Consider the following 13650-nt stretch of genomic DNA (forward strand, 5'->3'; position numbering starts at 1 on the left):
AGAAGCTGTAGCCACCAGCCTTCGCTGTCACCGGCTTTACTCTCATGCAGAATGCTGCTGAGGTCTCCTTAAATCCTCCTGTTCCAGCCCTGATTGACAAGTACAGCAGAAACCAAGACGGGTTCAGGGAAAGAGGCCAGGCAGCCCTCGCAGTCAAACAAGCAAATTCCTAAGGGGCGACAGGCCCCGCTATCCGAGTACTAGTCAGGACACGTGTCTTTCACAAAGGTCTTAGAGAAGGTCCTTGTAGAGTGACAGCCAGACTCCAGATTCAGCTGCCAAGGGCTCCCTGTGCTCCTGCAGGTACTGGCTAAGACAGGGCAAGTGGTGACACAGGTTCGTCACCCAATGAGAGCTGGGGGGACGCTCATCTTGGGGCCCACTATGCTCATGTGACCAGGCAGGGGCTTCTTAGGGCCAGTCTTATCACCTGGTGCTCTAGGCACTGTGACTTCCACTTTGATGTGCATTGACCCCGTCTAAGCAGCACAGGGAGTGTCCACACAGTACTTTGCAGATTTCCCGCTGTGGGTCATCAGTGTCCACGAGCTTCACAGCTATAGGCCTCTGACCCATGAGTCACCAAATACATCCTCGTAGCTTGTGGCTTCCCTCCCAGTGACCCACAGCCCAGCAATGCCTTCTCGACTTAGGAAGAGGCTCTCATAGACAGCGCCTGGCACGCATAATCTCAGGATTATCTTTAGAGTCCCAAACTCTACACTGCTCGTGAGGAAACCCAAACTTTTCTGGTTTTTATTCATTTGTGGGAATCCTGGGGCAGGGGGAGAGAGGGGGACTCTGGGAATGAGGCAACACAAGATACTGAACGTGGCACTCTGCATATAAAGTGTGTGCAGCTCTTAGAGCCGTCAACCTTTCAACCTAGCCCCTCAAACCTTTTGGGTAATAGGGTTCTAGAATCTACAGTCAAGCTTCTATAGTCCTTTCTCCCCAAGAAATCCCTTGTGGCCCAGAGTTTCCCTGTCTAGGTTGGGGTACCCATGACCACCATCCCTGGACGCTCACTTACAGCCAGATTCCAAGTCAGACCCTCATTGAATTCAGCCTGGATGTCTCCTCACCGTCTCACTGTTGCACACCCATTCACCCCGGTGCCACAGCCTGAAGGAAAGCTATGGTGGCAAACTGTTTGCCTTGCATCTGTCAGCGCCTGAACTTGATCTCTAAAACAAAACAAAAATCAAAACAAATGGAAAGATTGCTGTGTGAATATCATTACTTTGTGTGTGTATGTGTGTGTGTGTAACCAGTCACAGCCTGCTATGCACAGAGCTTACTCCTGGCTCTAAACTCAGGGACCACTCCTGGCAGGGTTTGTCCATGTGGGGTGCGGGGATCAATCCCAGTTCAGTCTCATGCAAGGCAAGCACCCTACCCACTATACTATCTCTCCAGCCCCTGGCTATCTTTTCTTGGCCATTAATACAGAGCCATATTAGTTTAGGGTTGTGTAATGTTTCACCGTATTTCTACCAATCAAATGTATTCCTTGTGTTATAGGGGATGTGAGGATAGTGGGGAAAGGGGGACTAAATGACACTGCCTGACTGATTATTTTAAATCTCTTTCATGAGCCATGACCGATCAGATAGCAGGAATAGCTAAGGATGGAGATAGGTAATATATGTCTCAGATCAGATCAGCTGATGGCATGAACTTACTGAGAAAAGAAACCGATGCAAATGGAGGAGCTGCAAGTGGCAGGCAGAGAGTGGTAGAGCAGAAACTGGCCGATGGTGTGCATGGACAGTGCAGACTGAAGGAGGACAGAGACAAGGAGAAAAAGGAAACAAAAAAAGACCCATGGAGAGGCTGGAGGGGCTGGAGTGGAAGCACAGTGGGTAGGGTGTTTGCCTGGCACGTGGCTGACCCGGGTTTGATTCTCAACATCCCATATGATTCCCTGAGCACCACCAGGAGTAATTTCTGAGTGCAGAGATAGGAGTAACCCCTGTGCATCGCTGGGTGTGAGCCCCCCACCAAAAAAAAAAAGACCCACAGAGAGCCTGGAGTGATAGTATGTTTGGCTTGCATGGGGCTGATCTGATTCTGGGTTCAATCCCCGGCATCCCATATGGCGTCCTAAGCACCACCAGGAGTAATTCTTGAATGCAGAGCCCTGGGTGACGCCTGAGCATTGTTGGATATGACCCAAAAAAGCAGGAGAAAAATAAAAAAGAGCCACAGAGGCAGCTTGGGTTGATAAAGGACACATATGGGAAGAGACGAATAAGAGAGAGCAAGCAGAGTACAGTGGGTGGCTGTTGGGGTCGCCCTCCCAGACTGAAGGTTCCCGTTCCGGGTGCCGCCCCAGCCTGCAGAGACACACCAACACAGGCTATAAAGTAAAGAACAAAAGAGTCGTAGCACTGAAGCCATCTGATTTTTCTGCGTGATGACCTTACACACTCCTTACCAGGACCTGAAAGTTAGCCATTTCCACTGTAACACTGACAAAAACCAGAAACGGACTCTAGTTAATCACAGACACGGAAAGTTTTAGAAGGGCATTGGATAGCCCACAGAACATCTAATAGGGTGGTTTAGTTTTCCATTACCAACCGCACTGTAATCATCCATAAAACTGAGAAGGGGGGGAAAATCACTATTTGAATATACTCGTAAATTCTGTGGATCAAGAATTCTGTCAGGGTCCAGCAGGGCCGATGCATCTAGGGCCCCTGACGGGAAACTAGGAGTGAGAGGCAACTGGGTGGGCTCACTTGGAAACTTGATTCACATATTTGTGTGCCGGTCTGGAAGGACCTGGGCCCGGGCTGATCCATGCCCAACTCGGCGAGGCTCTGTAGCCCTGAGCAGCTGGACTTCTCCCAGATCTGCCATGTTCCAGAACCAGCTAGTTTGCTTCCTGGTCTCCTATGATGCCGTGGAAGGTTGTGTCCGCTCCAGCTGGGAGGGGAGAGGACACAGACTCCACATCTATTTTTAATTGTTTCTGATTTTTTGGCCCACACCTGGCAGTACTCAGGGACTACTCCTGATCCTGTGCTGGGGGTTGCTCCTGTGCTGCTTGTGGGGAGGGTGGTGGTGGTAGGTGCTGGGATCTGGGCCTCTTGCAGGCAAGCAATGTGTTCAGTGGGTTGAGCAGTCTTGTCTCCCCATACCCCACCTTTTTCGGGAGGCCTTGGGGTCACCCAGGCGATGCACAAGGGTTACTCCTGGCTTTGCACTCAGGAATCACTCCTGGTGGTACTCGGGGGACCATAGGGGATGCTGGAAATCGAACCCTGGTCGGCAAATGCCCTACCTGCTGTACGATCACTCTAGCAGGGGTATACCCTACCCTACACCCCACTTTTAAATGGGAGAAGTATCAAAGAATTTGAGATCATGTTCTGCAGTCACTCTGATCAGAATAAGCTAAATTGCTGTAATAGGACAATCTCAACTTAGAATGATTAATTTTTCTTGCATAAAACAATTCCAGGCCAGTGAGATGGCACTGCTCCACCAGACATTTACATCAATGCCACTGGAATTTTGGCTTCATTGTCACCATGGCAATCCTGAAAATCCTGAAGGGCCTTTATGCCTTTGTAGGCAAAGGCTTACACAGGATAATCTCCCAACTAACCTTGGATCACATGCCCATTTCTTGCCTTTGGGGGAGTAGGAGGGATTCTTCCCACTTCTGTGATTTTTTTTTTTTTGCGGTGATGATTTTTTAAATATCTTAGAATTTCTCCCAAGAGGGAAGATGATCAGGTGCTAGAAAACCTAAGCGGAACTAAGTAGACTAGGGATGTATAACAACCTATCTCTTTGTATTAGGCATTTTAAGATGATAATGTGATATTGATATCGTGCTTTTCACACTGTTTCAAGAAATACTTTTCCACAATATCTTTGATACTTGCAAGAATTTTTCCCCTACTTTCAGGTAAATTCCAAGGAGTCATGTTAAGGTTTCTTATTGCTGTATCTGGCTTTTCAGCATTCCATTCAAAAGGGTCCATTTCCTCCTTTTCTTCAGTTGGGGGTAGTAACTCAGGAATTTGAGTCTGGGAGAAAGAATGAAGAAAATTAACACATACCATCAACAATGGCTCATAATTAGATGTTTGATGGCTCTGAGATAAAAATCTAAACACCAGACAATCACCTGAACCTCAGTACTATCTCTCCAGTCCAAAATTTAGTAATTTACGTGAGGTTTTTTTTTTTTCTTTTTGGGTCACACCTGACATTACACAGGGGTTACTCTTGGGTCATGCACTCAGGAATTAGTCCTGGCGGTGCTCAGGGGACCATATGGGATGCTGGGAATCGAACCCGGGCCGGTCGCGTGCAAGGTAAATGTCCTACCCACTGTGCTATTGCTCCAGCCCCTACATGAGGCCTTTGAGCTAGGATTTCATACAAAATCTGCGCTTCTTTCCCCTTGGAACATGTGCTTTTTCCCTTTCCTAGGTCTAGAAGGTCTAAGCCACACCGAGAGGTCATACATAGTCAATAGGTCCAGCCATGCTCCAGCTGAGAGCCAGAATCAGCTCCAAGCCATGCGAGTGAGTCAGCTTGCATTCTTCAACCCACCCACGTCCCCAGGTATCTACAACCCCAATGAACATCACCAGGAACAGGAGTGCCTCCCTTTTTTAAATTGAATCACTATGAGATATACTTACAAAGCTTTCATGTTGGAGTTTCAATCATACAATGACCAAACAATGATCAAACACCCATCCCTCCACCAGTGAAAAGTGTCCAGTTAGACTCAATCAATCCAAGGGGCTAGAGAGATAGAAGTGGGCAGGGTACTTGCCTTCCATGCACATGGCAAATCCCTGGTACCACAATGGTCCCCTGAGCCTACCAGGAGTGATCCTTGAGCACAGAGTCAGGAGTTAGTCCTGGGCACGACTGGGTGTGGCCCCCCAAACCCAAACCCAAACCAAACCAAAGCTCCCCCAAACCCCCCCAAATCGAAAACACAACAACAACAAAATAATCACACAATAATCAAAACAGGCAGAAGTTTCCTTGTTCTTGGAAGATCCCAGCAAAGACTAAAGGGGAATGCTACGCTCCGCAGGCTGAGGGCTTTTTGGGATCCTTTTCTGTTTATATAGTGCATAGTGTTAATATGCACTAATCTGGGTTTGCATATTAAGTTATCCTTGTTATTTTGTTATAGCTGCAAAAAAACTTCTCTGAGTTACAGACTGGGAGAAGAAACGGTGTCACTGAGTTAAATCTAGGTGAGACTCTTAAAGTAATAATGATGATTGTCAGTATGATAAAGGTATATTGCTTAATACTGTTAAAACAACCACACGAGCAATAATGGCTTTATAATAACTATGTAACTATAGTAACCATAAGAAAATAACAGCCCTTGAAATAGTTTTTGGTTTTTTTTTTTCTTTTGGGTCATACCCAGCAGTGCACAGGGGTTACTCCTGGCTCTGTACTGAGGAATTACTCCTGGCAGTGCTGAGGGACCATATGGGATGCTGGGAATCAAACCTGGGTCTGCTGGGTACAAGGCAAACCCCCTATAGCTGTGCTATAGCTCCAGCCCCAGCCCTTGAAATATTTTGATACATCTAAGATTCCCACACCCCCCCCCAGGTAGAAATGTTTCAAATTGAAATGTTTTAAATGAAATGTTTCAATGTTGCATAAATCATCAGGGTCTTAAGGGGGTCTTTACACTCTGGAATGCCACAGTTCTGTGGGTGGGAGGTGGTGCCAATACAGACTTAATTTGGGTACTGACAGTTAGCACTTGGACCTCAAAATAAAATTCGGCCCCTCCCCTCTCCCACCCAGAGAACTAGTGGTCCAGCAGGATGGTGGTTCCTGGCCTCTTCAATATCACGCATGCATTTCCTGTCGCTCACCGTTCCCCCTTTCCACTCCAGGGGATCTCAAATTTGGGTGGATCAAACTCATCTGGAATGGAAAGCAAGTTTAGAATTCCATTGGTTCTTCTAAAAATATTTCTACTCTATAAGTCTGGGTGTTATCTCAGAATTCTGATTTATTTATCTTGATTATTTTATTTTCTTGTGATGATGGGAACTGAACGTAGGGTCTGACATGTGAAGCAAGTGACCTAGATTCATCTTCCGACCTCATTAAATTTTTAGGTTTTTTTCCCCCAGTGTTTTCTTTTTCCTGGTTCATGGGCCCTATTTGGTGGTGTACATTGGTCACTCTCAGTGGGCAATGTGACGTTGGGGCAAAGCAAGCACCTTTCTATCTCCCTGACCCTATTATTAAGTTTTATAAATTTAATTTTATTTAGGCATGTGAAGCAATAAGTTAAGGAAAAATAACAACCACAGAATCAGGGACGTTTGCCAAGGTGTCGAAAATCAGATGGGCCGGACACATAGTGCGATTCAGAGATGACCACCGAACTAAAGCTGTTACTGACTGGATTTCATGGGATGTCAAAAGACCGAATGGCCGCCCACCTACAAGATGGTCAGACTTCGTCAAAATCCTAAATGAACGGTTTGAGGCTCTTCGTGTTCCTGGAGCGAGCAGATACCATTGGGCTACACTAGCATGCAACAGGGACGAATGGAGACGTTACTGGCACCTGCTTGAGCAAATTGAAGATCAACAGGGTAACAAGTGACAAGTGATACAAGTGAACAACCACATAAGTGAAATGTTATGTTAGAAATATCGTACAGAAAAGAAACAAGCCAAAAAATATTAAAGTGGGTTGCAGAGATGACCTAAATGATTTAGTCCTCTGAGCATTGTGTTGGTAGTATACCAGAACACTGCAGACTATGGACCAGAAACAAACAAAAAAATTCTTAAAAGAGAGCTAGTTTGAAATGGAAGGTCAATATTGTTGGTGAGCTCTAAGCAAATCAGAGAGAATGGAATAAGAAGTGGGCTTGGAAGTAGATGGGAGGCAGATTCTGACAGTCATTAATATTATTATAAGGGATTTATGTTTTATTTTATTTTTTATGTTTTGGAGGCAGCTGACAGAGTTCAGGTGCTACTCCTGGTTAGGTGCTTAGGGTCACTCCTGGCTCTTTTTTTTGGGGGGGGATCACACTTGGCGATGCACAGGGGTTACTCCTGGCTTTGCACTCAGGAATTACGCCTGGTGCTCAAGGGACCATATGGGATGTTGGGACTCGAACCTGGGTAAGCCATGTGCAAGGCAAACTCCCTACCCACTGTGCTATCACTCCAGCCCCACTTCTGGCTCTTCTTGAGGGACATGCCAGAAATAGAACTTAGGCCTCTTGCATTGAAGGCGTGTACTCTTGTCTATTGAGCTATGTCTCTGCCCCAACAGTTTGTATTGTAATTGAGAATATTTCTATAGTCAAATTAGTTCATACTGCATTAGCAATCCGCCCCTCAAAACAAAACAAAACAAAACAAAAACAAAAAACCACAGAAAAAAATCCTGAAAACTACCTGAAGGATGGAGTACAAAGAAATACAGGCAGGGGCTGGAATGATAGTACAATGGGGAGGACATTTGCCTTGTTCGTGACCACCAGGGGTGGATTCCTGGATTCCTACATAGTCCCCTGAACCCTGTGAGGAGTGATCCCTGAGCTCAGAGCCAGGAGTAAGCCCTGAGCACTGCTGGATGTGGTCCAAAAGCAAAAACATAAAAAATAAAAAAAGAATTGCAGGCAGATTTGGGAAGGAAGTTAAGTCTTAGAAGAGAAAAAACGGTTTCAGATGGATTTTCCATTTTACAGTTCAAGACTCAGGGCAGGATACATTCAACATATAGAATGGCAAAGACTAGTTAAGCTGGAAACATTGGTGGTGGGAAACCACTGGGGTGGGTGTTGTTGGAACATGGTTTGACTGAAACCCAATCAGGAATAACTTTGTAATGGTGTATCTCATGGTGACTCAGAAAAAAATCTCTCTAGTTAAGGAGCAGGAGAGATAGTACAGTGGGTGGGGCTCTTGCACCCTGTGGGGTTCAAGCCTCAGCATTTCATATGGTCTCCCAAAGTCCTCCAGGGGTGATTTCTGAGTGCAGAGTCAGGCGTAAGCCCTGACCACCACAGCTGTGACCCCCAAAACAAAATAACAACAACAACAACCACAACAACACTTTTTTTAAAAGCAAAACCAAAATAAAAATAATAAGAACAAAACTCTAGTTAAAAGCTTAACAACTTCCTGGACTTGGAAAAATCAGAAGGGAGCTTGCAACAACTACTGCAACTGAAAGTTTAAGGTGGTATTTCAGTAATTAAAATTAAGAGACATGGGTGGTGGGAAGGTTATAACAAATTTTGTGTATAAACTGTGCCTACGTATCTAACTTCAGAACAAAGCATCCCAAGTCAGGATAAAAGAACTGAGTGGAAATTTTAGTTGCTATCCAGGAGACAGACTTTGTAGTATGAGTTCAGAGGAGTTAAAATGTGAAGATAAACAAAAAGCAAAAAACTTCAGAGGAATAAAATAGAATCTAGAGACTCAGAAAAGAATACATAAAAATACTTGGGATATGATCCAAGTTGTAGTGCAAAAGAAGATGCAGGCACAGAAAAAAGGGGAAAATTGAGAAAGAAGGGGTGAGGACAACATGGTTCATTATCAAAAGAAATCAAACTTAATCCAGAGGTCTGGAAAGATATTTCAAAATGTGAAGCACATGTCCACCTCTTTCCCTGCCTGGTTACCCTCACCATGATGGGTGTGACCTCCCATAATCAAGGGGGAAAAAAGGAAATCAATATAGATCAAAATTTTAAAAAACAAATTTCTGTTTGGGACGCATAAAACCCACAAACATTGATGGTGGGAATGGAAAACTATGTGTGTACATTCAGAGACCCGGTTTCTTAGGGAAATGAAAATTTTTTTAAAAGAATTTTATTTTATTGAATCGCCATGTGGAAAATTACAATGCTTTCAGGCTTAAGTCTCAGTTATACAATGCTAAAACAACCATCCCTTCACCAGTGCCCATATTCCACCGCCAAAAAAAAAAAAAAAACCAGCACACCTCCCATCTGCCCCCCCCCCTGATTGCACCCCCACCACATGTAACTGATAAATTTCACTTTACTTTCTATTTACTATGGTTGCATTCAATATTGGCAAATGAAAATTTTTGTTGTGCTGGGGATCAAATTTAGGAGCTGTGCACACTTGATGCAGTGCTGCCAGCAATACCGTGGGGGGAGGTTTCACACTTGGTTGTGGGGACAAGGGCACCCTGGCAGAGCTGGGGACTAAACACAAAGGTGATGTAGAGGATGCTGGTGTGGAACTCACAGCCTCATATGTGCAAGGCAGGTGCTTTATACTGGGGCCAAGAGTGACTCTCTCGTCCTCCCTCCATCCCTTCATCCCTCCCTCTCTTTCTCTCCCTTTCTCTCTCTCCCTCTGTCTCTGTCTCTCTCTGTCTCTATCTCTGTCTCTCTCTTTTCCTCTGTGCACAAAACACTCCGTTGTCTCCCAAATATTCCCAGAGTTGTCTGAACTCAGAATTCTTTCCCCGCCATGTCAGGACCTTTCCTTGTGCCCTGTGAGAGCCAAGTTTCCAGGGAAGTCCAAGGGAACTGCTGCCCCTGTTGTCCCCGGGAAGCAGCTTCAGCGGCATGTGAGGAACCACTATAGACCCGCCGGGTAACCTGGAAACTCCAGGCCCATGTTGTTCTGTCAGTCTCCCTCCCACTCCTCAGGCTCGGAGCTCATCTTCCATGTGTGGATCCTTTCCCCGACACCCCTCTCCCTTCCACAAGGAGGAAGCAAGCTGAGGTGCTAAGCAGGAGGCCCCTCAGGAAGCCTGCGCCAGAGCCAAGCTTCTGCTTGCAGCTGTGGGGGGGGGTGGGGAACTGCACACCAGCTTCTCCTCAGCTATGGAGGCTGGGGAGGCCTGAGGCTGCTGCCGTGCCAAACAGTCCAGCAGAATCTCAGTGAACTTGTGCAGAGAATCGCCATTTGTCAGTCTGCTCAGGTTGCTAGAACAAAACACCGCAGACTCCTGGCGGAGTCCCCGGAGCTTTATTTCTCACGGTTCGGATATGGGAGTTTATGAGGTGAGACGCTCTGGGAGGCCCCTTTGCTGCCGGCTCCCCACCCCTCACCCTGTGCCAGGCTGCTCACGAGTCGGCCCAGGCCTGTTAGGCTGTTTCCTCAGTGGCTGATGCTGAGGACCTGTCCTGAACATCAGGAGAATCAGTCTTCTTCGACTGTCAACGGCTCCCATATTTATTGCTTCTGTGACTTTGGGCTTTGGGGCCTTGGTTTCCTCATCTGTGAAATAGGCTAATCATTTTCTTTCCTTCTGACATTCGCTCCTTCTTTCCTTCTTCCCTTGTTCCTTCCATTAGATTCTTTCTCCCTTATTTATTTTTCTCTATTTTAAAAAATAACCCCTGATTTCCTGCATTAAATTTTATTGGAAGATCACCGAAAAATCCGTTATGGATTCTTTCTACAGTGGCTTAGAAGCGCTGATAATTTTTCTCCAGCAGACCTGTGGGGAAGGCGAGTTTGATTAATTCCGTGTCAGCCTGGGCATTGTGTGCTCTGCATCTAGAATAAGACGGTTTCCAAGGTGACCGTGAGCCGAGTGTGAGGACAAGGTGAGGACCTGGAGTTATGAGCTGCCAAACTCGTAAACCACACAGGCTTCCTCTGCGCCACGCACCCACGCGACTCACCGACCAATTTAACAATCGACTTGCCGCCGAGTGTTCCAACAATGTTTAATGATTAGTGCATCTATAAATAGGAACAGTCGCATAGATGTTAATGTACGGGTTTAGTGCGACAGTGACTAAACCTTGAATTGTTTTGACTCCAGAGAGCCATCAAAAATCTGCTACAGGGAACAATTCTTCTGTTGTCGGTGGCAGCTGTTTTGTTCCTGTTCTGCTCTTCCTTGTGTGTATAATTTACTAACATGATAATAACGTGCTGCCTGGCAGTTTGCAATTTACCAAGTGCCCTCACACGCATGTTCTTATTTGATGCTTGCAAGACAGGCTTTATTCCTGAGGCTCAGGGGAGATGAGGGAGTGACTTTCCCCACTGCCCCCTCCCACACCTTAGGTAATATGTCACAATCACTGTATCACTGTCATCCTGTTGCTCACTGATTTGCTCAAGTGGGCACCAGTATTAGCTCCATTGTGAGACTTGTTGTTACTGGTTTTGGCATATCGAGTACACCATGGGGTGCTTGCTAGGCTCTGCCATACGGGCGAGATATTTTCGGTAGCTTTCCAGGCTTTCCAAGAAGGGTGGAGGAATTGAACCCAGGTCGGCCACCTGCAAGGCAAACGCCCTACCCACTGTGCTATCGCTCCAGCCCAATATGTCACAATAGTGTTAATTTTTTTACTTTTTTTTTCTTCTTTTCTGGGTCACAACCGGGTGACACTCAGGGGTTACTCCTGGCTCATGCACTCGGTCAGAAATTACTCCTGGCGGTGCTCAGGGGACCATATGGAATGCTGGGAATTGAACCCAGGCCATCTGGCTGCGTGCAAGGCAAACCCTACCCGCTCCAGCCCCGATTTCTGTACTTTTGATAAACAAAATAACTGCATTACCACCACCACCACCATCACCAAAATTCCAGACACTCCATCACTAACCTTGTGTCACTTATAGTTCATCTCTTCCTCTCCCGACCATCCCCGCCAACCCCTACCCGTCACTGCCTGGTCATCTCATTTCAGTAGTCAAAATCAAAGGGTTTGCTGAGGTGAGATACTCCCTATCCCCTTGATTGTTTCTTTAAACATCATGATTGAGAAAGACGATCCTGGATTTGTCTTCCTCCTTCTGATTCACTTCTCTTAGCATGATACCCTCTAGTTCCATCTATGTTGCAACAAAAAGCATGATTCATCTTTTCTTCCAGTAGCATAATATTGCATTGTATATATACACCACAATTTCTGTATACATTTATCTGTCATTGGACATTAGGTTATTTCCATATCCTGGTTATTGTACTCAGTGAACATAGATGTGCATATATGTTTTTGAATCAGTATCTTTGCATATGGCCGACACTCAGATTGGCCATATGCAAAGCAAGCTCCCTACCCATTATACTATCTCTCGGGCCCCATCTTTGTATTTTTAGATAGAGTGTAATTGCTGGGTCATATGAGGTAACTTCTATTTTATATCGTCCAATGTCAAGTGATATGGAAGAGAAGGGGAAAAGAGAGTGAGAAAATCAGATCAAAAGGGTCTATAGGGGGCTGGAGTGATAGTACAGCAGGTAGGGTGTTTGCCTTGCATGCGGCCAACCTGGGTTTGATTCCCAGCATCCCATACAGTCCCCTGAGCACTGCCAGGAGTAATTACTGAGTGCAAAGCCAGGAATAACCCCTGTGCATCGCCGGGTGTGACGCAAAAAGCAAAAAAAAGAAGAAAAAAAGGGTCTATAGATTGGATTTTTAGAGATAACTTATTTATTTTTAGATTACAAATTTAATTTAGTATATATGAATATTTTAATATGTACACCTGAGACATATAATATTACAATGCAATATTATTTTAATTTTAAAATGCAGAATGTCCACCTTAAAGAAAAATTTTGAGTAAATAATGAATACATTTTCATAGTTTCCATGAGTATTTTATTTTATTTTATTTTATTTTATTTTATTTTTTTTTTTGCTTTTTGGGTCACACCCAGCGATGCTCAGGGGTTACTCCTGGCTCTGCACTCAGGAATTACTCCTGGCGGTGCTTGGGGGACCATATGGGATGCCGGGGATCGAACCCGGGTCGGCCGCGTGCAAGGCAAACGCCCTACCCGCTGTGCTATCGCTCCGGCCCCCTCCATGAGTATTTTAATTTTAGCTCTAAGTAAGATTTTTTATTAAAGAGTATTAACATTTCTTTTACTTTAAAAAAATGTACTATGAGGGCCAGAATGATAGAAGAGTGGGTAAGACACTTGTCTTGCATACTCCTGACCTGGGTTCCATCCCTGGCATTCCACATGGTGCCCTGAGTACCACCAGGGATGATTCCTGAGTGCAGAGCCAGGAGTACCCCCTAAGCACTTTTGGGTGTGGCTCCCAACCTCCCCCAGAAAGTGCTGCAAAAATAGCAACAGAGAGAGTGCAATGGTCAGAGCACATGCCAAGCATGCATCCAACCCAGGTTTGATCCTGGCACTATGGCTGGCGCTGCAGTCCTGGAGGACCCTAGGCACGAGGAGGGAGTGTATGACTACACATCCTCATGCCTTGGCATTGAACTGCTGGTCTGTGGGGCTGGAGCTATAGTACAATGGGTAGGGCACTTGTCTTACACTCAGCCGACCCTGACATCACACAGGGTCCCCTGAGCACAACCAGGAGTAATTCCTCAGTGCAGAGCCAGGAGTAAGCCCTGAGCATCGCTGGGGGTAGCCCCCTACTTCCACACACACAAAAATGAATTGCTGTGCTGGCTGGCTCTGAGTGTCATTGGGAGTGCCACCCAGGGTCCACAGAGCACTGCTGGGAGGGTCTCCCACCACTCCCACCAAAAAAGTATGAATGACCTAGAGAAAAAATTGAAAAATGAGATAAGCAAATACATATGATATATATATATATATAACTCAATTTTATTGTTAACCTTCTATTTGGTTCATCTACTGTGACCTTTTCTTGAAGCATA

The 13650-nt window shown here is 45.7% G+C and overlaps 1 protein-coding gene across 1 annotated transcript in view; it reads right to left on the bottom strand.

The window, feature by feature from the left end:
* Positions 1-231: 231 nt before the first annotated feature.
* BFSP2 (beaded filament structural protein 2) overlaps positions 232-13650 on the bottom strand; it is a 94406-nt gene continuing 80987 nt past the window's right edge. The window contains exons 8-13 of the mRNA XM_055124788.1: positions 9851-9968; positions 3877-4046; positions 2748-2934; positions 2441-2497; positions 1686-1780; positions 232-310 (exon numbers count right to left, since the gene is read on the bottom strand). Of these exons, the coding sequence (XP_054980763.1) occupies positions 232-310; positions 1686-1780; positions 2441-2497; positions 2748-2934; positions 3877-4046; positions 9851-9968 (706 nt within the window). The remainder of the gene's footprint in view (positions 311-1685; positions 1781-2440; positions 2498-2747; positions 2935-3876; positions 4047-9850; positions 9969-13650) is intronic.

The sequence above is a fragment of the Sorex araneus genome, chromosome 2, assembly GCF_027595985.1.
Source record: "Sorex araneus isolate mSorAra2 chromosome 2, mSorAra2.pri, whole genome shotgun sequence".
NCBI lineage: Eukaryota > Metazoa > Chordata > Mammalia > Eulipotyphla > Soricidae > Sorex > Sorex araneus.